General features: G+C 44.5%; 2 protein-coding genes across 3 annotated transcripts in view; one reads left to right on the forward strand and one right to left on the reverse strand.

Annotated features, from left to right (window-relative positions):
• Positions 1-3,515: 3,515 nt before the first annotated feature.
• CDK2AP2 (cyclin dependent kinase 2 associated protein 2) lies at positions 3,516-14,196 on the forward strand. Of its 2 annotated transcripts, XM_040434652.1 has the most exons (5): positions 3,516-3,892; positions 8,073-8,173; positions 13,695-13,830; positions 13,911-13,970; positions 14,061-14,196. In XM_040434652.1, the coding sequence occupies exons 1-5, from the start codon at positions 3,832-3,834 to the stop codon at positions 14,099-14,101; spliced, it is 399 nt and encodes a 132-aa protein (XP_040290586.1). In that variant the 5' UTR covers positions 3,516-3,831; the 3' UTR covers positions 14,102-14,196. The 2 variants fall into 2 exon arrangements, with proteins under 2 accessions (XP_040290586.1, XP_040290587.1); XM_040434653.1 differs by lacking the exon at positions 14,061-14,196 and having other exon boundaries at positions 3,518-3,892; positions 13,911-14,059.
• LOC121003074 (aryl hydrocarbon receptor interacting protein) overlaps positions 13,574-24,334 on the reverse strand; it is a 31,816-nt gene continuing 21,055 nt past the window's right edge. The window contains exon 6 of the mRNA XM_040434641.1: positions 13,574-14,471. Coding sequence (XP_040290575.1) covers positions 14,269-14,471 — 203 coding nt within the window. The 3' untranslated portion in view covers positions 13,574-14,268. The remainder of the gene's footprint in view (positions 14,472-24,334) is intronic.

The following is a 24,334-nucleotide window of genomic DNA, read 5'->3' on the forward strand; positions in this document are numbered from 1 at the left end:
TGTGGTAAGGAGTTTGAAATCAAATTCAGTAAAAAATGACCTGTGAAATCCGAAAGGTGCTCTTTGGAATATGGGCCCCTTTGCCCACCTAGGCTGCAAAAAAGTGTCACACATCTGGTATCTCCGTACTCAGGAGAAGGTGGGGAATGTGTTTTGGGGTGTCATTTTATATATACCCATGCTGGGTGAGAGAAATATCTTGGCAAAAGACAACTTTTCCCATTTTTTTATACAAAGTTGTCATTTGACCAAGATATTTATCTCACCCAGCATGGGTATATATAAAATGACACCCCAAAACACATTCCTCAACTTCTCCTGAGTACGGGGATACCAGATGTGTGACACTTTTTTGCAGCCTAGGTGGGCAAAGGGGCCCATATTCCAAAGAGCACCTTTCGGATTTCACAGGTCATTTTTTACTGAATTTGATTTCAAACTCCTTACCACACATTTGGGCCCCTAGAATGCCAGGGCAGTATAACTACCCCACAAGTGACCCCATTTTGGAAAGAAGAGACCCCAAGGTATTCGCTGATGGGCATAGTGAGTTCATGGAAGTTTTTATTTTTTGTCACAAGTTAGTGGAATATGAGACTTTGTATGAAAAAAAAAAAAAAAAAAATCATAATTTTCCACTAACTTGTGACAAAAAATAAAAAATTCTAGGAACTCGCCATGCCCCTCACGGAATACCTTGGGGTGTCTTCTTTTCAAAATGGGGTCACTTGTGGGGTAGTTATACTGCCCTGGCATTCTAGGGGCCCAAATGTGTGGTAAGGAGTTTGAAATCAAATTCAGTAAAAAATGACCTGTGAAATCCGAAAGGTGCTCTTTGGAATATGGGCCCCTTTGCCCACCTAGGCTGCAAAAAAGTGTCACACATCTGGTATCTCCGTACTCAGGAGAAGGTGGGGAATGTGTTTTGGGGTGTCATTTTATATATACCCATGCTGGGTGAGAGAAATATCTTGGCAAAAGACAACTTTTCCCATTTTTTTATACAAAGTTGTCATTTGACCAAGATATTTATCTCACCCAGCATGGGTATATGTAAAATGACACCCCAAAACACATTCCTCAACTTCTCCTGAGTACGGGGATACCAGATGTGTGACACTTTTTTGCAGCCTAGGTGGGCAAAGGGGCCCATATTCCAAAGAGCACCTTTCGGATTTCACAGGTCATTTTTTACTGAATTTGATTTCAAACTCCTTACCACACATTTGGGCCCCTAGAATGCCAGAGCAGTATAACTACCCCACAAGTGACCCCATTTTGGAAAGAAGAGACCCCAAGGTATTCGCTGATGGGCATAGTGAGTTCATGGAAGTTTTTATTTTTTGTCACAAGTTAGTGGAATATGAGACTTTGTATGAAAAAAAAAAAAAAAAAAAAATCATCATTTTCCACTAACTTGTGACAAAAAATAAAAAATTCTAGGAACTCGCCATGCCCCTCACGGAATACCTTGGGGTGTCTTCTTTCCAAAATGGGGTCACTTGTGGGGTAGTTATACTGCCCTGGTATTCTAGGGGCCCAAATGTGTGGTAAGGAGTTTGAAATCAAATTCAGTAAAAAATTACCAGTGAAATCCGAAAGGTGCTCTTTGGAATATGGGCCCCTTTGCCCACCTAGGCTGCAAAAAAGTGTCACACATCTGGTATTCCCGTACTCAGGAGAAGTTGAGGAATGTGTTTTGGGGTGTCTTTTTACATATACCCATGCTGGGTGAGATAAATATCTTGGTCAAATGACAACTTTGTATAAAAAAATGGGAAAAGATGTCTTTTGCCAAGATATTTCTCTCACCCAGCATGGGTATATATAAAATGACACCCCAAAACACATTCCCCACCTTCTCCTGAGTACGGAGATACCAGATGTGTGACACTTTTTTGCAGCCTAGGTGGGCAAAGGGGCCCATATTCCAAAGAGCACCTTTCGGATTTCACAGGTCATTTTTTACTGAATTTGATTTCAAACTCCTTACCACACATTTGGGCCCCTAGAATGCCAGGGCAGTAGAACTACCCCACAAGTGACCCCATTTTGGAAAGAAGAGACCCCAAGGTATTCGCTGATGGGCATAGTGAGTTCATAGAAGTTTTTATTTTTTGTCACAAGTTAGTGGAATATGAGACTTTGTAAGAAAAAAAAAAAAAAAAAATCATCATTTTCCGCTAACTTGTGACAAAAAATAAAAAGTTCTATGAAATCACTATGCCCATCTGCGAATACCTTAGGGTGTGTACTTTCCGAAATGGGGTCATTTGTGGGGTGTTTGTACTGTCTGGGCATTGTAGAACCTCAGGAAACATGACAGGTGCTCAGAAAGTCAGAGCTGCTTCAAAAAGCGGAAATTCACATTTTTGTACCATAGTTTGTAAACGCTATAACTTTTACCCAAACCATTTTTTTTTTACCCAAACATTTTTTTTTTATCAAAGACATGTAGAACTATAAATTTAGAGCAAAATTTCTATATGGATGTCTTTTTTTTTGCAAAATTTTACAACTGAAAGTGAAAAATGTCATTTTTTTGCAAAAAAATCGTTAAATTTCGATTAAAATCAAAAAAAGTAAAAATGTCAGCAGCAATGAAATACCACCAAATGAAAGCTCTATTAGTGAGAAGAAAAGGAGGTAAAATTCATTTGGGTGGTAAGTTGCATGACCGAGCAATAAATGGTGAAAGTAGTGTAGGTCAGAAGTGTAAAAAGTGGCCTGGTCTTTCAGGGTGTTTAAGCACTGGGGGCTGAGGTGGTTAAAGGGGTATTCCAGTTGTTTCACGTTATCCCCTATACACAGGATGGGGGATAACTATTAGATCAGTGGGGGTCCTGCCAGTGGGACCCCCACCAATGACAAGATTGGTGTAACCCGTCTGAAAAGTGCTGACAGACGGTCACACGTGTCTGTGGCTACTTTATTCATTTCTAGATGAATTCTGGAGACATTGAGGCGTGGACTCGGCTATCTCCGGAATTCCCATAGAAATGAATGGAGCCGCCATGCACATGTGCAACCAGCCGCTCATTTCAGGGGGGCTGCAGGGAGTACACGACCCCTGTTCTCGTGATCGGTGGGAGTCCAAGCAGTAGAACACCCACTAATCTAAAAGTTATCCCCTATAACTTGGAACAACCAGGTGGTCCCAGCGTCAATGGCAGGAGCATCAGATCGTTATGTACCTAACCGGTGGCCATGAGGAGCGCTCGGCTGGCCCAATAGGAACCGCCCCAGTAGGTTCTATGGCCAGTCCGTTGCTTAAGTGAATGTAATAGTAAAGTAAATATTCCCATTTACTGACAACAAGCAGAGATCTTACAAAGAGAGAGGTTATAATACAGAGGCAAACATCAGACTTTAGCCTTTCATATCATTTACAAGCAATCACTACTGGGGTCTATGAGACTTCTGACAAACGCCATGTTCCCGCCACTTTGAGGGGACTAGTGGAAGCAGCGTCAACCCTGAAGGGGTGTGGCTTGCCGGCCGGCATGCGACGTCATGACGTTACGATGCGTAGTGGCTGGGGAGCCGGGTGAGCTGAGGTGAGGGGGTTGAGAGCGGTCCGGCGCCATTATCCTTTGGACCGGGAAACAGTGAACGTCAGGACGGACGCTCTCAGGCGAGGAGCGGCCGGGAGAGCGGGAGGCTGAGCGGATTGCACAAGAGGAGCCGGTGGCTGTTCCCGCCAGTAAGAGGGCAGCTAACAAGCTGGGAGACCGCACTGTCCAGCACCCAGGGGAGGACCAGCCAGTCATCCGGGAGGAGATTCCATATCCTGCGAGCAGAGGCCGCCTCAGCTGCCAGTCACCGGGAAGCATGTCCTATAAGCCCATCGCCCCAGCACCGTCAGGAAGCAACAGCGCCCCGGGCACCCCCGGTAACCGCCTGCAGTGTGTGTAGAGCATTACATTCTGTGTGGCAGGAGCCGCTTCTAGCCCTCTGACCTTACCGGCGGGGAGCCGGCCACTTTCCACTCCGCCTGGATCCGTGTCCTAGATGTCTGTGTATTAAAAGTCTTAAAAGGGTTGTCAGCACCTGTCAGCGGTCTCAAACAAATGATGTTCTACTTGCCCCTTTCTCTGTGGCGCTGGTCCAGTTTGGCATGTGGCCGCTGCACCCAATTGCTGTCCTTAGCGCTCTACCGCAGAGGATAGTGGCTGGTGTAAACCAGTAGTGGTACTGGACCAGTGCGGCAGAGAACAGGGCTGAGTAGAACCGCATTTGGTATTTTATGCATTTGTAGTACTTGTCTGAAATTTTTTTATTATTGCAAACAACCCCTTTAAGCAAGCCTTAAAAGGGTTGTGTGGGTTCTGCATTCATTCACTGTGGAGCATCGGAGCTTTTCACGCCGCGATGCTCTTCCTTGCCCTGAGCTGCATCGCACAGGGCAAGGGCTGTCTGTTTAAATTTGGACACTGCTAGGCGGGGGCTTCTGCCTAGCAGTGATTCCAGTGACATTACCAGCTCTGATGGCTGGTCTTTAGCGCTGTCCTAGCCTGTAAAAACAGGCTAGGGCTTGCTAAAGCCCACCCATCAGTGCCGGTGACATCACCGGGCTCACTGCTAGGTGGGAGCCTCTGCCTAGCTTACCCATGAAGAGCCCAGTAAGTCACCAGGTCTTGCCCTGCGTGATTCAGAGCAGGACGAGAGGGAGCATGAAATGCTCCACTTATTCATGGTGAATGAGTGCAGATCGGGTTGTGTTCAGGTGTGAACCCGGACAACCCTTTTAAAGGGGCTGTCCACTTCTTTATATTAATGGCCTATCCTCAGGATAGACCATCAGTATCTGACTGGCGGGGGTCTCACACCTCGCATCCTTACTGATCAACAGTTAGAGTAGCTCCAGAACTGTAGATCCGGTGCTGAAGCTACTGCAGAACAGCTGATCGGGGAGGGTGTCGGACCCCCTAGTTATTAGTGACCTATCCTGAGAATAGACCTATTAGTAGTAAAGTGGACAACCCCTGAACCTGCTGACCATCTGTGTATGGTGGCCTCTTCATTCTCCTCTGACAGAAGATTGGGGGGGTAGAAGCTATTAGCACAGAAGTGTCAGTGGTTTTTCCCCCTTGCCCACTCAGGACGTGTGTGCTCAGCCAGTGTGTGGAGCAGTCAGGAGAGATGGCTGTTGGCCGAACAAGCATTGACCGGCGTTGGGGCCCCCATACTAGGGATGAGCGAATTGACTTTGGACGCGTCATCCAAAGTCGATTCGCATACAACTTTGTTAGAATACTGTATGGAGCGAGCGCTCCGTACAGTATTAGAATGTATTGGCTCAGATGAGCTGAAGTTATTATTTAGTGAAGTCTCACAAGACTTTGGGTAATAACTTCAGAAATTTCTACTGTAAAAAACTTTGTACCGAGCTCTGGTTCGGTCCCAAGTTTTTTTTTTTTTTTACAGTAGAAATTAATTTCTGAAGTTATTACCCGAAGTATTGTGAGACTTCACAAAATAATAACTTCAGCTCATCTGAGCCAATACATTCTAATACTGTACGGAGCGCTCGCTCCATACAGTATTCTAACAAAGTTTTATGCAAATCGACTTTGGATGAAGCGTCCGAAGTCAATTTGCTCATCCCTACCCCATACCCATTGGTGTATTGTCTGAACCTGCTGAGAACGGTGGGCTTGGCCTCATGCATTTTTTGCAGATCGAATGTGCTCCCATTGATTTCTATGGAGCTGCTGACCACATCCATGCTGCAGATTATAGAACATGACCTATTCTTGTAGGTATTTCTACAGTGAGACCTGCAAAAAGTTCCAGATGCGCACACAAACCGCATCCGCATTTTGTGGATCCGCGACTTGCTGACCGCAAAACGGATACAATCGTGTGCAGGAGGCCTTAAAGGGAACCTGTCACCTGGATTTTGGGTATAGAGCTGAGGACATGGGCTGCTAGATTGCCGCCACATACACAATATCCAGTCCCCATAGCTCTGTGTGCTTTTATTGTGTAAAAAAAAAAAAAGATTTTATAGATATGTAAATGAACCTTAGATGAGTCCAGCATTCTCTGACTGAGCCCAGCCACAAAGCTAGAGCGCCGTAATCTCGCAATGCGTTCCCTGAGTCTGACAGGGAAGGAACACTATGACGACACTGCGCATGCGCTAGCTCGCGCATCGCAAGATTACGGCGCTCTAGCTTTGTGACTTTGGGGAGCAAGGAAGAGATTCGGAGGATGTGGGGCGGTGCTGGGCTCCTTCACAGTGGGCGTGGCTGGGCTCGAAAAATTAGTAGCCTCATTTACATATCTATAAAATCGTTGGGGTTTTTTACACAATAAAAGCACACAGAGGTATGGAGACTGGATATTGTGTATGTGCTAGCAGCCCCTGTCCTCAGCTCTATATACAAAATCCAGGTGACAGGTTCCCTTGTGTGATGCTGCTGACTCTTCCCCAACAGATGTCGGGGTAGAGAAGGATCGGGCTACATCCTCTTGTTAACCCAGGAGATAAACCTCCTCCAGAAGTGTCTGGCAGCGGCTTTCTCCCCGTACACGTTAAGTTTAGCCAAACCTGTATGGGGAAGGTGGGAGAGAGCGTCGGCTGTGAATTGTGTATGGCCGCCCTTACTCCTGAGGGTTATTCACAACTGATCACCTCCGGTCCGGCTTATACAACCTCCTGGTGATCAGCTGTTGTATTACGATGTGTGTGTGGGATAACTTACTGATCAGTGGTGGTCTGACGTCTGGGACCCCCACCAATCCTGAGTCCTAATGCAGCCTTCCACTCCATTCCTTCTGTGCAGGACTGCTGGAGACAGCCAAGTACTGAATCTTCAGCAGTTCCATAGGGGACGTTCAATCTGCCGATCCATTAGGCCCGAGGAATGGAACCCCTTTCTGAGATCAGCAGGGGTCCCGGCAGTCGGACCCCCACCAGTTGGTTGGAGATGACTTGCAGGAACCAGAATGCCCTTTTTAGTAAATCGGCATTACTGTAAAATCCATGGTCACATCGGCCCATTCTGGCGACTTTCCACTGTGGCTCGGAGAGCCTTCCAGTGAGCCTGGTGTATATAACCTACAGCTGTTAGACCCCCACAGGCAGGTCTCTCTTGCTATCAGTTGCTATGGAGGACTGCTCCACTTTTTGCCTGCAGGAGGCTATATACACCAGGTATGTAGATATAAATGGTAATGGATGAAAATGATAGCATTTAGTAAACCTTCATTTGTATGTTAGGGAAGTGCATTTCCGGCAGTGGTCTTACCAGGTGTCTGTATTCTGGCACTGGACACATTCCCCTTATTCCACGGACAGCAGCCATGGGGAATTTGAAATCCCTGCTCCTGTGTTACTGGGGTTGCTGTAAGTGCAGTTCCTTAAAGGGGTATTCCTATGTCAGACAATGGGGCATATTGCTAGGATATGCCACTGTCTGCTAGGTGCGGGTCCCACAAATATCTCGTAGACTGAGCCGGCAAAGTGAAGGATTGGGCACCGTGCATGTGTGGCCGCCCTCCTTTCATTTCTATGGGGCCGCTGAGCGCTGGCTCCGCTATTTCTGTCGGCCTCATTGAAGTGAATGGAAGCTGTGGCCACGCAAGTGAGGTGTGCTTCCATTAACATCTATGGGGCCGACGGAAATGGCTAAGCCAGCGCTCGGCTATATTTTAGCGGACCAATAGAAGTGAAAGGAGGGCGGCTACACATGCACGGTGCGCCATCCTTCAGTTTACGAGATAGGTGCAGGTTCCACCTCTGGGACCCACAGCTATTAGACAATGGGGGGGGGGGGGCATATACTAGCGATATGCCCCCATTTTATGAGATGGGAAAACCACTTTACTATCAGGTTCACCAATGGCTTCTGTGTTGGCAGGCTGCTGTGTGTCTTTACTTACCGCTGCTGTTGTAGTAATTCTTTTACCTTTTTGTCACAAATCTTTCCATCTACATCTATGAATGCCAACATTATCACTGTTTGTGTCCCCCTGTAACCTGGCACCCCGTGTGGTTGCAATTATACTGCGGATTGCTAGTTGTGTGCAGCCATAAACATCTCATCCCCTCATGTGGTTTGCAGTGCCAGGAGCCGCGGTTTCATCCCCATCGGGAGCCATTTCAGTCTCCTCCTTCCGACCCATCTTCAGTGACTTTGGACCTCCTTCCATGGGCTTTATTCAGGTGAGACATTGTGGGTTTATCCATAATCAGACATGCACTGAAAATGGGGTCGAGACTGGGGCTTGCAGTGCTCCAGACTAAAAAAAAATACCTAGTAGCCATTGGCTCCTGAACTGAAAAATTTTGGAGCCAAATTAAATTTTTAGACGCCAAATCGGAACCGAATCAAAATTTTGGTATCGTGACAACGCTACGCCGATCAGATAGGGTTGTTTCAATACCAAAATTTTGATTCGCTTTCGTCACCATAAAAAAGTATTGCGATACTCAATACCACGCAAAAAATAAAAAACACACCAAAAAAAGCCACGTGCATTTCATGAAACGTTCGGCCCATAATAGAACAGTCCTATCCTATTTTTTTTGGGGTGACAAGGTGACTAAAAAATGGCAAATCGCATGGTTTTTATTTATTTGTCAGTTACGCCGCACACCGCATAGGAGATATTTTTTAATAATTTAATAGTTTGGTCTTTTTGGACGCAGCGCTATGTAATATGTTTATTTATTTATTGTTTATATATTTTATATGTAAAATTGGGAAAGGGGGGATTTAAACTTAATATTTTAGGCTACTTTCACACTAGCATTTTTCATTTCTGGCATAGAGTTCCGTCACAGGGGCTCTATACCGGAAAATAACTGATCAGGCATATCCCCATGCATTCTAAATTCAGAGTAATCCGCTCAGGATGTCTTCAGTTCAGTCATTTTGACTGATCAGGCAAAAGATAAAACCGTAGCATGCTACGGTTTTATCTCCGGCGAAAAAAACTGGAGACTTGCCTGAATGCCGGATCCGGCATTTTTTTTCCATAGGAATGTATTAGTGCCGGTTCCGGCATTCAAAATACTGGAATGCCGGATCCGTCTGTCCGCATGACAAGCTGAGAGACGGATCAGTCCTTGCAATGCATTTGTGAGATGGATCCGCATCCGGATGAGTCTCACAAATGCTTTCAGTCACATCAAGATCGGTGGATCTGGCAGGCAGTTCCAACGACGGAACTGCCCGCCGGATCACACTGCCGCAAGTGTGAAAGTAGCCTTAGTGTGTTTTTTTTTTTTTTACTTACTATTGGCCCCCTTAGGGGCTGGAACCCTTGTCCTATTCACCCTTGGGCCCCTTTCACATGGGCGAGATTTCTGCGCGGGTGCAATGCGTGAGGTGAACGCATTGCACCCGCACTGAATCCGGACCCATTCACTTCTATGGGGTTGTGTACATGAGCGGTGATTTTCATGCATCACTTGTGCGTTGCGTGAAAATCGCAGAATGCTCCATGTTGTGTGTTTTTCACGCAACGCAGGCCCCATAGAAGTTAATGGGGCTGCGTGAAAATCGCAAGCAAGTGCGATTTTCACGCATGGTTGCTAGGATGAGTCTATTCACTGTATTATTATCTTTAATACAGAATGCATAGTAGTTCAATTGAGGGTTAAAAAAAAAAAAAAATTTTTACCTCCAATCGCGTAGCTGCCGGTCTCCTGTTCTTTCTTCAGGACCTGTCAAAGTGGTGACATCACTGTGTTCATCACATGGTCCATCACCATGGTAATGGACCATGTGATGAGCTCAGTGACGTCACCACAGGTCCTGAAGAGAGAACAGGAGACCGGCAGCTGCGCGATCAATTTGAGGAGGTGAGTTAAATATTATATTTTTTTTTTTTAACTCTTATTGCCACTGTGCCACCAATGTTTTATACTGGGGTGTTGAGGAGGAGGGGGGGGGGGGGGGGGGGGGGGGGAAGAGATAACTGACCTCTGACCTGTTAATACAAATACAGGAGGCGGGTGCCGGAATCAAATAGCCGGCACCCGACCTCTATGACAGGGAGCTGCGATCCGCTGCAGTTAACCCCTCAGGTACCACACCTGAAGGGTTAACTGCCGCTGATCGCAGCTCCCTGTCATAGAGGTTGGGTGCCAGCTATTTGATTCCGGCACCCGCCTCCTGTATTTGTATTAACAGGTCAGTTATCTTCATTGGTGGCGCAGTGGCCACAGCCCCTCCCCTCCTCCTCCCGTCTCTCTTCTTATTGGCGGCAGCAGCACAGGGGGAGGGAGAGACTCCTCCACTGCGCTGCTGAGAAGAACATCGGCGGTGGGGCAGAGAACTATCATCTCCTGCGCCCCACCGCTGTATTCAGAGCTGCGGCGGTGGGTCTAGTCACAAATGGCGACAAGACTATGATGCTTGCCTGTATGGCATGAGACTGCTGAGGACAGTGGTTGACTGCAGCAGTCACCTGGATATACATGATGTCACTGCTGCATGACAAGTAATCAGACTTGCCGAAAGGAAATTATATAACACAGCTTTCTTTTTTTTTTTAAGACTTTCCTAGCATCTCCGCCATTCTATATGGTGCATACACTTTCCAAGTGTAAACTGACCTACAGTGCAGACTTTAAAATCCACAACAAAACAATTGTGCAGATGTTGTCCTTTGCAAAGAGTGAAATTTGGGGCAAACTGACAAAATCCACATGTAGATTTGTCAGACACCGCAAAACACACTGCCATGTTCATGCGCGGGTGCAATGCGTGAGGTGAACGCATTGCACCCGCACTGAATCCGGACCCATTCACTTCTATGGGGTTGTGTACATGAGCGGTGATTTTCATGCATCACTTGTGCGTTGCGTGAAAATCGCAGAATGCTCCATGTTGTGTGTTTTTCACGCAACGCAGGCCCCATAGAAGTTAATGGGGCTGCGTGAAAATCGCAAGCAAGTGCGATTTTCACGCATGGTTGCTAGGATGAGTCTATTCACTGTATTATTATCTTTAATACAGAATGCATAGTAGTTCAATTGAGGGTTAAAAAAAAAAAAAAATTTTTACCTCCAATCGCGTAGCTGCCGGTCTCCTGTTCTTTCTTCAGGACCTGTCAAAGTGGTGACATCACTGTGTTCATCACATGGTCCATCACCATGGTAATGGACCATGTGATGAGCTCAGTGACGTCACCACAGGTCCTGAAGAGAGAACAGGAGACCGGCAGCTGCGCGATCAATTTGAGGAGGTGAGTTAAATATTATATTTTTTTTTTTTAACTCTTATTGCCACTGTGCCACCAATGTTTTATACTGGGGTGTTGAGGAGGAGGGGGGGGGGGGGGGGGGGAAGAGATAACTGACCTCTGACCTGTTAATACAAATACAGGAGGCGGGTGCCGGAATCAAATAGCCGGCACCCGACCTCTATGACAGGGAGCTGCGATCCGCTGCAGTTAACCCCTCAGGTACCACACCTGAAGGGTTAACTGCCGCTGATCGCAGCTCCCTGTCAGAGGTCGGGTGCCAGCTATTTGATTCCGGCACCCGCCTCCTGTATTTGTATTAACAGGTCAGTTATCTTCATTGGTGGCGCAGTGGCCACAGCCCCTCCCCTCCTCCTCCCGTCTCTCTTCTTATTGGCGGCAGCAGCACAGGGGGAGGGAGAGACTCCTCCACTGCGCTGCTGAGAAGAACATCGGCGGTGGGGCAGAGAACTATCATCTCCTGCGCCCCACCGCTGTATTCAGAGCTGCGGCGGTGGGTCTAGTCACAAATGGCGACAAGACTATGATGCTTGCCTGTATGGCATGAGACTGCTGAGGACAGTGGTTGACTGCAGCAGTCACCTGGATATACATGATGTCACTGCTGCATGACAAGTAATCAGACTTGCCGAAAGGAAATTATATAACACAGCTTTCTTTTTTTTTTTAAGACTTTCCTAGCATCTCCGCCATTCTATATGGTGCATACACTTTCCAAGTGTAAACTGACCTACAGTGCAGACTTTAAAATCCACAACAAAACAATTGTGCAGATGTTGTCCTTTGCAAAGAGTGAAATTTGGGGCAAACTGACAAAATCCACATGTAGATTTGTCAGACACCGCAAAACACACTGCCATGTTCATATGACAGCTTGTGGTGGTGATATATGGGCTGGAATGGAGCACAGCATGGATTTCTATGAACTAGACCTACCAGGTCTCAGCTTCTTGCATTACATGGTTATAGACATTTCTGGTGATAAAATGTAGAGGTTATCGATGGTCTTAGAAGGGGTTGTGCTGCACTGGTATATTGATAACCTATCCTCAAGGATAAGTCATCAGTATCCGATTAGTGAGGGCCTGACTGCTAATGAGCCTTAAGAGGCTATGGCCTGTTCACTGTTTAACCGTACAACGTCTTAACCACCTAGAACGGGGGTGGCTGCTTTAGCTGCTCACATCTCTGGATTGGTAGCAGCTAGAAATATGGGCCTGGTCTTGTTTGAAAGCTGGCAGTCACCGCATCAGCATGAGATATTCAAGTCAGAAATAATCGTGGTGAAATCTGCGTTTACTTTCCCTTTCAACTGCATTCACTGCCATCCTGATTTCTAACAGCGATCGCTTCCAATGCAATGAAGATAATGCTGGAATTGAAAGTTTGAAATGCCAGCTTTCAAACAAGATAAATCTGTCTCTAGCTGCTACCAATCCAGAGATATGAGCAGCTAAAGCGGACCCTCCCGCTGGGGCACTCCAGCAGAACTGTTAGGAGGTTAGAGGGAATCTGTCACCTGACTGGACCATTATCTGCAGTAACACATGAGTAGTCCTGCAGATAAGGAGTCCAGATCACTATTTTTTATTTATTTTTTCCTGCTGCTGACACCCCCCCAATTACCCCGCAGTCTGTAATCAGAACTGCATTGAAATACATTGGAGAGTAGTCAGTAGTAGTTTTGACAGCGGGGGAACTGGGGGCAGCAGGAAAATAAAGAATAATCTGCAGAACTACACGTATATTACTGTCGATAATAGTCCAAATTTAACTTGTGGGGATGAGCATTTGTAATTACACTTCACAGCCGCTACAAGTTAGACAGCCTGAAAACATCGAAAAGGACAGGGCACCAGCACTGTAGCCTCTTTAAACAGCTGATTGGGGGGGGGGGGAGGTCTGACTCCCCCCTCCTCCAAATCTCATATTGATGTCTTATCTTGAGGATAGGTCAATCAACTAACGTTGCACAACCCCTTTTAAGACTCAATCCTCTCCTTACCTGATTCTCATATGCACTTGATAGGACACTGAGGACTGTAAGTGACCATATACCTTCAATACATGTCAGCCAAACAGCTCGCACATATTCTCAATGGGGAGACACCTCTGGTCGCCTCTTATCTCCCATTAAACAGGCCCAGTACTTCTTTCCCCAGGATTCAACTGTTGGGGGAGTCGGCCAGGCCAACCAAAATCATTAAAGCGTTGCTCTTTTGTATATGGGCAACTCAAGTAACTTGGGCTCTGTTCACATCTGCGTAGTGGCAAGCTGCAGCGATACTGCTGGAGCCTGCAATGGATTGCAGAACAGAGCCTTATGTGGACGGCATATAGGACCTGCGGGTGGATGTAACATTTCATTTACTGAGTACACAGGTTTGCATGCAGTGATATAAATATACAAACAATACAAAATGTTAATGTGTGACCATGACATGTAAAAAAAATAACATTCCTATCACTAGGGAGTGAAGCCCGCTGTGTCACAGGCTGTCTCCCAGGGGACCTATAGTGATCTGTTGTCTGTTATCGAAGAGATGGGAAGAGAGATCAGACCGACGTATGCTGGGAGCAAAAGTGCAATGGAGAGATTGAAAAGAGGTGAGTGTAAAAGCTGTGGATGAAATAAAGACCAGAAGATGCAGCGTGTGATAACTAATGGGATACTTGTGTCACTGCAGGTATCATTCATGCCAGGGCTCTTGTGAGAGAATGCCTCGCCGAAACAGAACGCAATGCACGTACGTGACATCCCCTGCCTCTGCACTTTGTTAAACACTTTCCACTTTTTATATATATATATAAGCAAATAAAGTTACTCTTGTTGACAGCTTTGCGTGTGTCTGGTTTCCAGAAGTATACTGTGGTCTGACAGCAGCCAGAGCCTGATCGTTACTGTATCTATTAATACAATCAAGATGCTATCTGCCCCTTGGCTTAAGATGTGGTTCAGAAGACAGAATGGCTTGAAGGCCACACCGTTATATTGTGCAAGTCACAATGGAGCCTTGACCTAGATACAACGGAGTCAGGTTGCAGTCATTTGAATATGCCTCGAAACCTGGCTTTGTCCTCTTGCTCTTTTTCATTTATACGTTCCTCAAGCTTCTTCAACTCTTTTGCAACCAGTGGTGCAAGGGATGGGTCCAGTTCAACAGCCCGTGAAAAGTCTTGTTCTGCCTCAAACGTGTTCCAGACTGCAGCATGGGCTCGTCCTCGCTTAAACAAGGCTTTTACATTATCTAAAAGGGAACACAAACATGAACAGAACCGCATCACATTACAATAGCACTCTGCCCCTTACTACCATCTTCAATTACACAGGTAAGTATAAACTGTCTTCCATTAACCCCTTCCCAACATATGACATAATAGTACGTCATGGCGTCAGGTGCGGTCCCGCATTTTGACGTACTATTACGTCATGGTTATCAGGCGGGCATAATAGCAGTGCGCGCCCAATCACTGCAGGGGTCTGGCTGTATCTGCCAGCATCGCTGTACAAGCCAATGCCGACGGATTAACCCCTTCTATGCCGCTAACTGCGACATAGAAAGGATTTGAGGATGATGAGGGAGCCTGTCGATTCGCCATGCTGCTGTGGCAGGACCTGATGGGTGAGGAGGCAGCCCAATGCCTTGCACGGCATTGGGACCTGCCTTCTACAGGTGCCCAGGAGATCCAGCCTCAGGCTGGATCTCCTAGGCAACCTGTTTGTGTATTACAGAGTAATACACTAACAGGCAATGCATTACAATACAGATGTATTGTAATGCATTGCAGAGGGGATCAGACCCCCAGAATGGGACAGAAATAAAGTTTAAAAAAAAGGGGTTTTTAATTAAAAAAAAGTTTTAAGTGAAAGAAAAACTGCTCTTTTCCCTGATGGATATAGACATATATATATAAAACACACCTATTGGGTATCGCTGCGTCCGTAACGAGCGGCTCTAAAAATATTACATGATCCACCCCATCGATAAACACTGCGAAAAAAAAGGCGTATGCCTCCCAAAATGGTACCAAAAAAAGTCACCTCATCCCGCAAAAAATTAGATCCTACCTAAGACCATCGCCCAAAAAATTAAACACTATAGCTCTCAGAACATGGAGACACTAAAACATCAGGTGCCAAAAAAGCCTTTTATTTTGTCACCTTACATCACAAAAATTGCAACACCAAGTGATCAAAAAGGCGTATGCCCCCCAAAATAGTACCAATCAGTCACCTCACCCCGCAAAAAATGAGACCCTACCTAAGACAATTTCCCCAAAAAAATGCTATTGTGTTAAATAAAATAAAAAAAAAAGTAGATATGTTAAGGTACTTTCCCACTAGCGTTATTCTTTCACGGCATTGAGTTCCGTCCTAGGGGCTCAATACCGGAAAATAACAGATCAGTTTTATCCTAATGCAATCCTTTTTGACTTTTCAGATAAGAGATACCACAGCATGCTGCGCTTTTTTCTCCGTCCAAAATTCCAGAACACATGCCTGATCTGGCATTGCGGTCTGCGCATGCTCAGACCGCAAAAAATTAGACCGGAGAGACTGATCCGGCATTTCAATACATTTGTCATACAGATCAGGATCCTGATCTGTCTGACAAATGCTGTCAGTTTGCATACGTTCTGACTGATCCGACAGGCAGTCCCGGCAACGGAACTGCCTGCCGGGAATCCTTTGCCGCAAGTGTAAAAGTACCCTGTCTGTAACAACCTGCTCTATAAAAATATCACATGACCTAACTCCTCAGATGAACACCGTAAAAAAAAAAGAAAAATCCTAAAAACTGCCAAAAAATTGTATTTTTTGTCACCTAACATCATTTAAAGTGCAACACCAAGCGATCAAAAGGCATATGCCCCCCAAAATAGAACCAAACAGTCATCTCATCACGCAAAAAATGAGACCCTACCTAAGACAATCGGTCAAAGGTCAAAAAAAAAAAAAAAAAGCTATGGCTCTTAGACTATGGAGACACAAACTTTTTTTGGTTTCAAAAATGCTATTGTGTAAAACTTAAATAAGAAAAAGTATACATATTGGGTATTTCCACATCTGTAAAGATGACTGACCTAATGAATGACCTAACCCCTCAGGTGAATGCTGTAAAAATAAATAACTGCCGAAACAACCAATTTTTTGGTCGCCTTGACTCAAAGTGTAATAATGAATGATCAAAAAATACACAGGAGCGCGTGTTCACAGGAACCGGAGGTAAACTAGCTGATCTACAGCCTGCCAGCGGCGATCATTTGCTGGCAGGCTGTAGATGCGATTTTTTTTATTTTTTTTAACCCCTAAAAGGTATATTAGACGCTGTTTTGATAACAGCGTCTAATATACCTGGTCCTCTGGTGGTCCCTTTTGCTTGGATCGACCACCAGAGGACACAGGCAGCTCTTTAAAGTAGCACCAAACACCACTACACCCCCCCCTGTCACTTATTAACCCCTGATCACCCCATATAGACTCTCTGATCACCCCCCTGTAAGGCTCCATTCAGACGTCCGTATGTGTTTTGCGGATCCACAAAACACGGACACCGGCAATGTGCTTTCCGCATTTTGCGGATCCGCACATTGCCAGAACTATATAGAAAATGCCTATTCTTGTCCGCAATTGCGGACAAGAATAGGACCTGTTCTATAGGCTCTACAAAAAAAGTGTTCGCCCGATCAGGCCTGATCTTGTGCGCACACTTGCGTGCAGTCCGCCCCACCGCAGTGACAGAATTTTTAAAAAAAAATTCTGATCACTGCAAAAACACAGTAAAATCGCTGCGGCGCTATAAAGATCACTTTTGAGGAGCATGGTGAGTTCATAGAAGATTTTTTTTTTTTTTTTTTTGCGGAAATAGATTACATTTCTTATTTTTTTCATACAAAGTCTCATATTTCACTAATTTGTGACAAAAAATAAAATCTCACATGAACTCACCATACCCCTCACGGAATCCAAATGCGTAAAAATTTTTTGACATTTATATTCCAGACTTTTTCTCACGCTTTAGGGCCCCTAAAATGCCAGGGCAGTATAAATACCCCACCAGTGACCCCATTTTGGAAAGAAGACACCCCAAGGTATTCCGTGAGGGGCATGGCGAGTTCATGTAAAATTTTATTTTTTGTCACAAGTTAGTGAAATATGAGACTTTGTAAGAAAAAATAAATAAATAATTTCCGCTAACTTGTGCCAAAAAACAAAATATTCTAGGAACTCTCCATTTATACTGCCCTGGCATTTTAGGGGACCTAAAGCGTGAGAAGAAGTCTGGAATCCAAATGTCTAAAAATGCCCTCCTAAAAAGGTACTCCTTGGAATTTGGGCCCCTTTACGCACCTAGGCTGCAAAAAAAGTGTCACACATGTGGTATCGCCATACTCAGGAGAAGTAGGGCAATGTGTTTTGGGGTGTCTTTTTACATATACCCATGCTGGGTGAGAGAAATATCTCTCTAAAATGACAACCTTGTATAAAAAAAAAAAAAAATGGGAAAAAAGTTGACTTTTAGAGATATTTCTCTCACCCAGCATGGGTATATGTAAAAAATACACCCCAAAACACATTGCCCTACTTCTCCTGAGTACGGCGATACCACATGTGACACTTTTTTGCAGCCAAGGTGCGCAAAGGGGCCCAAATTCTAAAGAGCACCTTTTGGATTTCACAGGGCATTTTTTACGCATTGGAATTCCAAACTACTTCTCACGCTTTAGGGCCCCTAAAATGCCAGGGCAGTATAAATACCCTACAAGTGACCCCATTTTGGAAAGAAGACACCCCAAGGTATTTTGTGAGGGGCACGGCGAGTTCATGTAAATTTTAATTTTTTGACACAAGTTAGTGGAATATGAGACTTTGTATTTATTTTTTATTTTCTTACATCATTTTCCGCTAACTTGTGCCAAAAAAATAATTCTAGGAACTCGCCATGCCCCTCACGGAATACCTTGGGGTGTCTTCTTTCCAAAATGGGGTCACTTGTGGGGTATTTATACTATCCTGGCATTCTAGCACCTCAAGAAACATGACAGGTGCTCAGAAAGTCAGAGCTGCTTCAAAATGCGGAAATTCACATTTTTGTACCATAGTTTGTAAATGCTATATCTTTTGCGCAAACCAATAAATATACACTTATTGCATTTTTTTTTTATCAAAGACATGTTGAACAATAAATTTAGATAAAAAAATTATATAGAAATGTAGTTTTATTTGAAAAATTTTACAACCGAAAGTGTCAATTTCGATTAATAACAAAAAAAGTAAAAATGTCAGCAGCAATGAAATACCACCAAATGAAAGCTCCTATTAGTGAGAAGAAAAGGAGGTAAAATTCATTTGGGTGCCAAGTTGCATGACCGAGCAATAAACCGTTAAAGTTGTGGAGTGCCGATTTGTAAAAAAGGGCCTGGTCACTAGGGGGGTATAAACCTGTGGTCCTTAAGTGGTTAATGGGTCCGTGGACGGCATGCTGCGGTGAGCTATAGGATATGTGTTATCTTGTGGCACAGATGCAAAAGTACCACAAGAGATAGGACATGCTCTACACTTTGCGGCAACATGCAAACACCTAAAGGCTATGTACACCTTTGGAGACAATTTTTGTTTGCATTTTACTCATTTTTGCCTAAAAATCATATTTTCAATTGGTCTTTATTAAATATAGAGCCATTCTCTTACAAATGGTTAACTTTTTTTTTTTTTTAAACTGTGTGACTGGTACTTTCACTTTGTGCAGGTCATCTAATAACCTTTCTGTAAAACTACTAAGAGGTAATAAACACTTATTTAAGCCACATTCTTATCAGTAAGATATAGCTCAGCTCTTGAGTGTTTATAATGTCAAAAATAAGGAGCCCATCAGTTGAGCTGCCTGACTGAACTGAACAGAGTGTAAATTCAGATCCTGCTATTAGAGAAGCTCAGGCTTGCACAGAAACAGGGGGTCAAAGTTTTTAATAAAGACCAATAGAAAAAAAAATGATTTTTATCTCAAAATAAGTACAATGCAATGACAAAAAAAATGTCTACATAGCCTTCAAAGGGGTTCTCTCACTTCAGTAAGTTGCATTTATCATGGAGAGAAAGTTAAAGGGAATCTGTCACTAGCACATTAGCATTTTTTTTATTTTTATGAATCCATGTGTAATAAAGTTCCTTATATCCATATGTCTTGTTCTTTTTATTGTGAGTCTTGTCATTTCTTCCAAAAAACGCTTCTTATGATATGCAAATGAAGCTGTTAGGATCCCAGAGGGGTGTTATTCTTTCTCCAAGGTGCCCAGGAACACCCCTCTGAAGGGCCGTGCCTGCCTAAATTTGAAAACTAATAACTCCTCCAAGTTCAGCTAAATCGCCTCCCAGAGGCGAGGCTAAGGGCCCCCCCCCCCCCCCCAGCGCCGCGCTCAGCGGCAAACACCCCCCCGATCCTCCTCTCGCCTGCAATCGAAATCCCGCGCAGGCGCAGTGCCGGCAATTTCCTGGGCCTGCGCTATGATAAGACTACTGAGGGCGACAGCTTCAACAGCGTCACTGGGCATGCGCCGATCCCAGTGATGTGTTCGCTGTTTCCTCAGCCAGCTAAATCGCCGACACTGCGCCTGCGCGGGATTTCGGTTGCAGGCGAGAGGAGGATCGGGGGTGTTTGCCGCTGAGCGCGGCGCTGGGGGGGGGGGGGGGGGGAGCACTTAGCCTCGCCTCTGGGAGGCGATTTAGCTGAACTTGGAGGAGTTATTAGTTTTCAAATTTAGGCGGGCACGGCCCTTCAGAGGGGCGTTCCTGGGCACCGTGGAGAAAGAATAACGCCCCTCTGGGATCCTTACAGCTTCATTTGCATATCATAAGAAGCCTTTTTTGGAAGAAATGACAAGACTCACAATAAAAAGAACAAGACATATGGATATAAGGTACTTTATTACACATGGATTCATAAAAAAAAAATATTTGTTAATATGCTAGTGACAGATTCCCTTTAATAGAAGCCACTTAATATATTGTGATTGTCCATATTGTCTCCTTTGCTGGCTGGATTCATTTTTCCATCACATACACTGCTCATTTCCATGATTACGACCACCCTGCAATCCATCAGTGGTGGTCGTGCTTGCACACTATAGCAAAAAGCATCGGCCTCTCTGGTGACTGGGACCGTGGGAGCGCACATAGGCTGGTGCTTATTCCTATATCGCAGGGTGGTCTGTAACCATGGAAACGATCAGTGTATAATGTGATAGAAAAATGAATCCAGCCAGCAAAGGAGGCAATATGGATAATAACAATATATTAAGTGGCTTGTATTAACTTTCTCTACATGGTAAATGCCACTTACTGAAGTGAGACGACCCCTTTAAGATTGTGTGAATGCTCCCTGAGCTGCCATGTTGGTGTACCTGAGGAAATTTCTGGCCTTTTAAAAGACTTGTTTTTTTTTTGCAGTTTTCCACTCAGACTTCTATGTAATCTGCTCCTTCAGTGAAGACAGATTTGAGCAGTACATTGTTACTGATAGGAAAGTTCCTTTTCTTATACTTGCCTGCACTTTACAATTATTGGAAAAAAAGAAACAAGTTACTGGTACTTTTTAACCCCATGGCAACATCCACTGTATGGTTATGGTGGAAGTAGGAGGTTTAAACATGGCCCACCATTAGAAAATGTTATACAGCTGACAACTGCAGCAGTGTCCGTGACGGGAGCCAACTGACAGGCTAATTTACTACATACAAGCAATTTTCCATCTGGACATCAGCCAGACTGAACCCTGACCCGTTCATATTAACTGGTTAATGCATGTGAGCATTGTTTTTCACTGACTATCCATTTAGAAGGGAAAAAAATTAAATTAAAATCGCACCATGTTATATATTGTCCTTTTTCACACAGGACTGAAATACCATAAACTGCAGTCAAATGATCACATGTTCAAGTCCCAGGGGACTAATTAAAGTAAAAATAAAGTTCAAAAAGATCTCCTAACCTTAAATTCTACCTTTTATTATACCTACATTAAATCTTTTGATGTTTGGGGAAAACGTGTGTGTTTATAGGGTGAGGGCAGGGATTGTGTAAGGGCTTAGCCACCGAGAGGTGGGGTCGCCTCTTTTAGGGTGGGTGCTCTGCCTGTAGGCAGGGAGAGCAAGAGGAACTCGTTAGGGATATACATGTTGTTCCCAACGGTAATAGGATCAGGAGAGAGAATTAAGGTCTGCCGTACTACAAGAGTCTTATAAGGATATCTACTACCTAGACTACACATGCTATTCGGTATCAACCAATCGTGAGTAAAGAAGGATACAATGTGTCCCACCTCTCAACAGCTCTGCCCTTAATTTAGACCCTATACAAATGGTGTATCAGATATTCACTGTAATTTTGTAAACTATTATTTTGAGGTGTTTTAATGTAAATTTAATAAAAGGTAGATTTCAAGGTTAGGAGATCTTGAGTTTTTTTTGTAGTTTAACTCCTGTTGACTATCAGATATGTGTTTTAAAAAATATGTAAGAAAAGTTCAAATCAACCCCTTTCCCATTGTTTTTACATATACACTCACCTAAAGAATTATTAGGAACACCTGTTCTATTTCTCATTAATGCAATTATCTAGTCAACCAATCACATGGCAGTTGCTTCAATGCATTTAGGGGGGTGGTGCTGGTCAAGACAATCTCCTGAACTCCAAACTGAATGTCAGAATGGGAAATAAAGGTGATTTAAGCAATTTTGAGCGTGGCATGGTTGTTGGTGCCAGACGGGCCGGTCTGAGTATTTCACAATCTGCTCAGTTACTGGGATTTTCACGCACAACCATTTTTAGGGTTTACAAAGAATGGTGTGAAAAGGGAAAAACATCCAGTATGCGGCAGTCCTGTGGGCAAAAATGCCTTGTGGATGCTAGAGGTCAGAGGAGAATGGGCCGACTGATTCAAGCTGATAGAAGAGCAACGTTGACTGAAATAACCACTCGTTACAACCGAGGTATGCAGCAAAGCATTTGTGAAGCCACAACACGCACAACCTTGAGGCGGATGGGCTACAACAGCAGAAGACCCCACCGGGTATCACTCATCTCCACTACAAATAGGAAAAAGAGGCTACAATTTGCACGAGCTGACCAAAATTGGACTGTGGAAGACTGGAAAAATGTTGCCTGGTCTGATGAGTCTCGATTTCTGTTGAGACATTCAAATGGTAGAGTCCGAATTTGGCGTAAACAGAATGAGAACATGTATCCATCCTCTGATGGCTACTTCCAGCAGGATAATGCACCATGTCACAAAGCTCGAATCATTTCAAATTGGTTTCTTGAACATGACAATGAGTTCACTGTACTAAAATGGCCCCCACAGTCACCAGATCTCAACCCAATAGAGCATCTTTGGGATGTGGTGGAACGGGAGCTTCGTGCCCTGGATGTGCATCCCTCAAATCTCCATCAACTGCAAGATGCTATCCTATCAATATGGGCCAACATTTCTAAAGAATGCTATCAGCACCTTGTTGAATCAATGCCACGTAGAATTAAGGCAGTTCTGAAGGCAAAAGGGGGTCCAACACCGTATTAGTATGGTGTTCCTAATAATTCTTTAGGTGAGTGTATATAAAAAAAATATTTGTACTGCCGCAAATTAACAATTTAAAAATAATGATCCTGTGCAGTGAATGCTGCTTTTTTTTTTTTGCCACCTCCCCACCCAAAAACATTGAACGGAGTGATCAAAAAGTTGTATGTACCCCAAAATGCTACCCATAAAACTACAGCTTGCCCCACTTAAAAAAATAAATAAACAGAAACTCACACAGCTTTGTCCCTGCATGACCTGACTTCTACAGAATTATACTGACCGCAATATGTCAGTATAAGGGCTCATTCAGACGGCCGTAGGTTTTGTTCCACAACCACACAAAAAATATAGAGCATGTGCTATTTTCGTCTGCAATTGTGGCCATGTGACTCTGAGAGTCATGCACACGGCTGTTGTTTTGGTCCGCATCCGAGCCGCAGTTTTGGATGGATGCGGACCCATTTACTTCAATGGGGCAGCAAAAGATGCGGACAGCACTCCGTGTGCTGTCCGCATCAGTTGCTCTGTTCCGTGGTCCGCAAAAAAAATATAACCTGTCCTAATCTTGTCCGCGTTTTGCGGACAAGAATAGGCAGTTATATTAATGGCTGTCCATGCAGTTCCGCAAATTGCAGAACGGACACCATCTGGTTTGCGGACCGCAAAACACACAACGGTCGTGTGCATGAGGCCTTAGTCTAGGGGTAAAAGAATGAGGAGACCTGGCTAAAGGTGGTATTTGAGTCATCCTCCACCTCACTATTAGCCAAGCCCCGGGTGTCACCCGTAGAACCTAAAAATACAAATAAGCTAATAGCAACGTGACGTGTGTTAACAAAGCGTGAATATGATGATGGTATGCATCTGGACACAATTGGGATACTCCAGGCGGGAAAACCAGGGGAGGAATTCCTTTGTCCAGATACATGGCTTCCCCTCTGTAGCCATCTAGCTTTTATACCATATATTGCAGCCTAAATATATCAAAGATTTCATTATGTTTAAAATAATCCTACAATATCACCAAAATAACTAAATTGGTCCAGTCCTTAAAGGCGTTCTCCAGGCTTTTAATATTGATGACGTATCCTCAGGATAGGTCATCAATATCAGATCGGTGGGGGTCCGACGTCTGGCACCCCCACCGATTAGCTGTACGTGCATTGTGCACATGCCGTCTCTCTTCCTGCTCGTCGCTGCTATGTCTATGGCAAAGCAGCAGCGAGCAGGAAGAGCATACATACAGCTGATTGGTGGGGGTGCCAGACGTCAGACCCCCGCCGATCTGATGTTGATGACCTATCCTGAGGCTACATCATCAATATTAAAAGCCCCAAGAACTAAATTAAATTAAAATCCCCAAGAATCCATGACCTCTCCTAACATTATCTGCTTTAGTAACTACTTGCCTTCCCCATGTAATAATTCTGGAGCCCTGTTAAGTCAATCCTTTATTATTCCTCCTAGAAGTTATGAATGAATTGCCAGCAGTCTAAAATAAAGGTACAACTGTGTGTTACCAGTGAGGGTGTGTC

This window comes from Bufo bufo, chromosome 6 (assembly GCF_905171765.1).
Source record: "Bufo bufo chromosome 6, aBufBuf1.1, whole genome shotgun sequence".
NCBI classification, from domain to species: domain Eukaryota; kingdom Metazoa; phylum Chordata; class Amphibia; order Anura; family Bufonidae; genus Bufo; species Bufo bufo.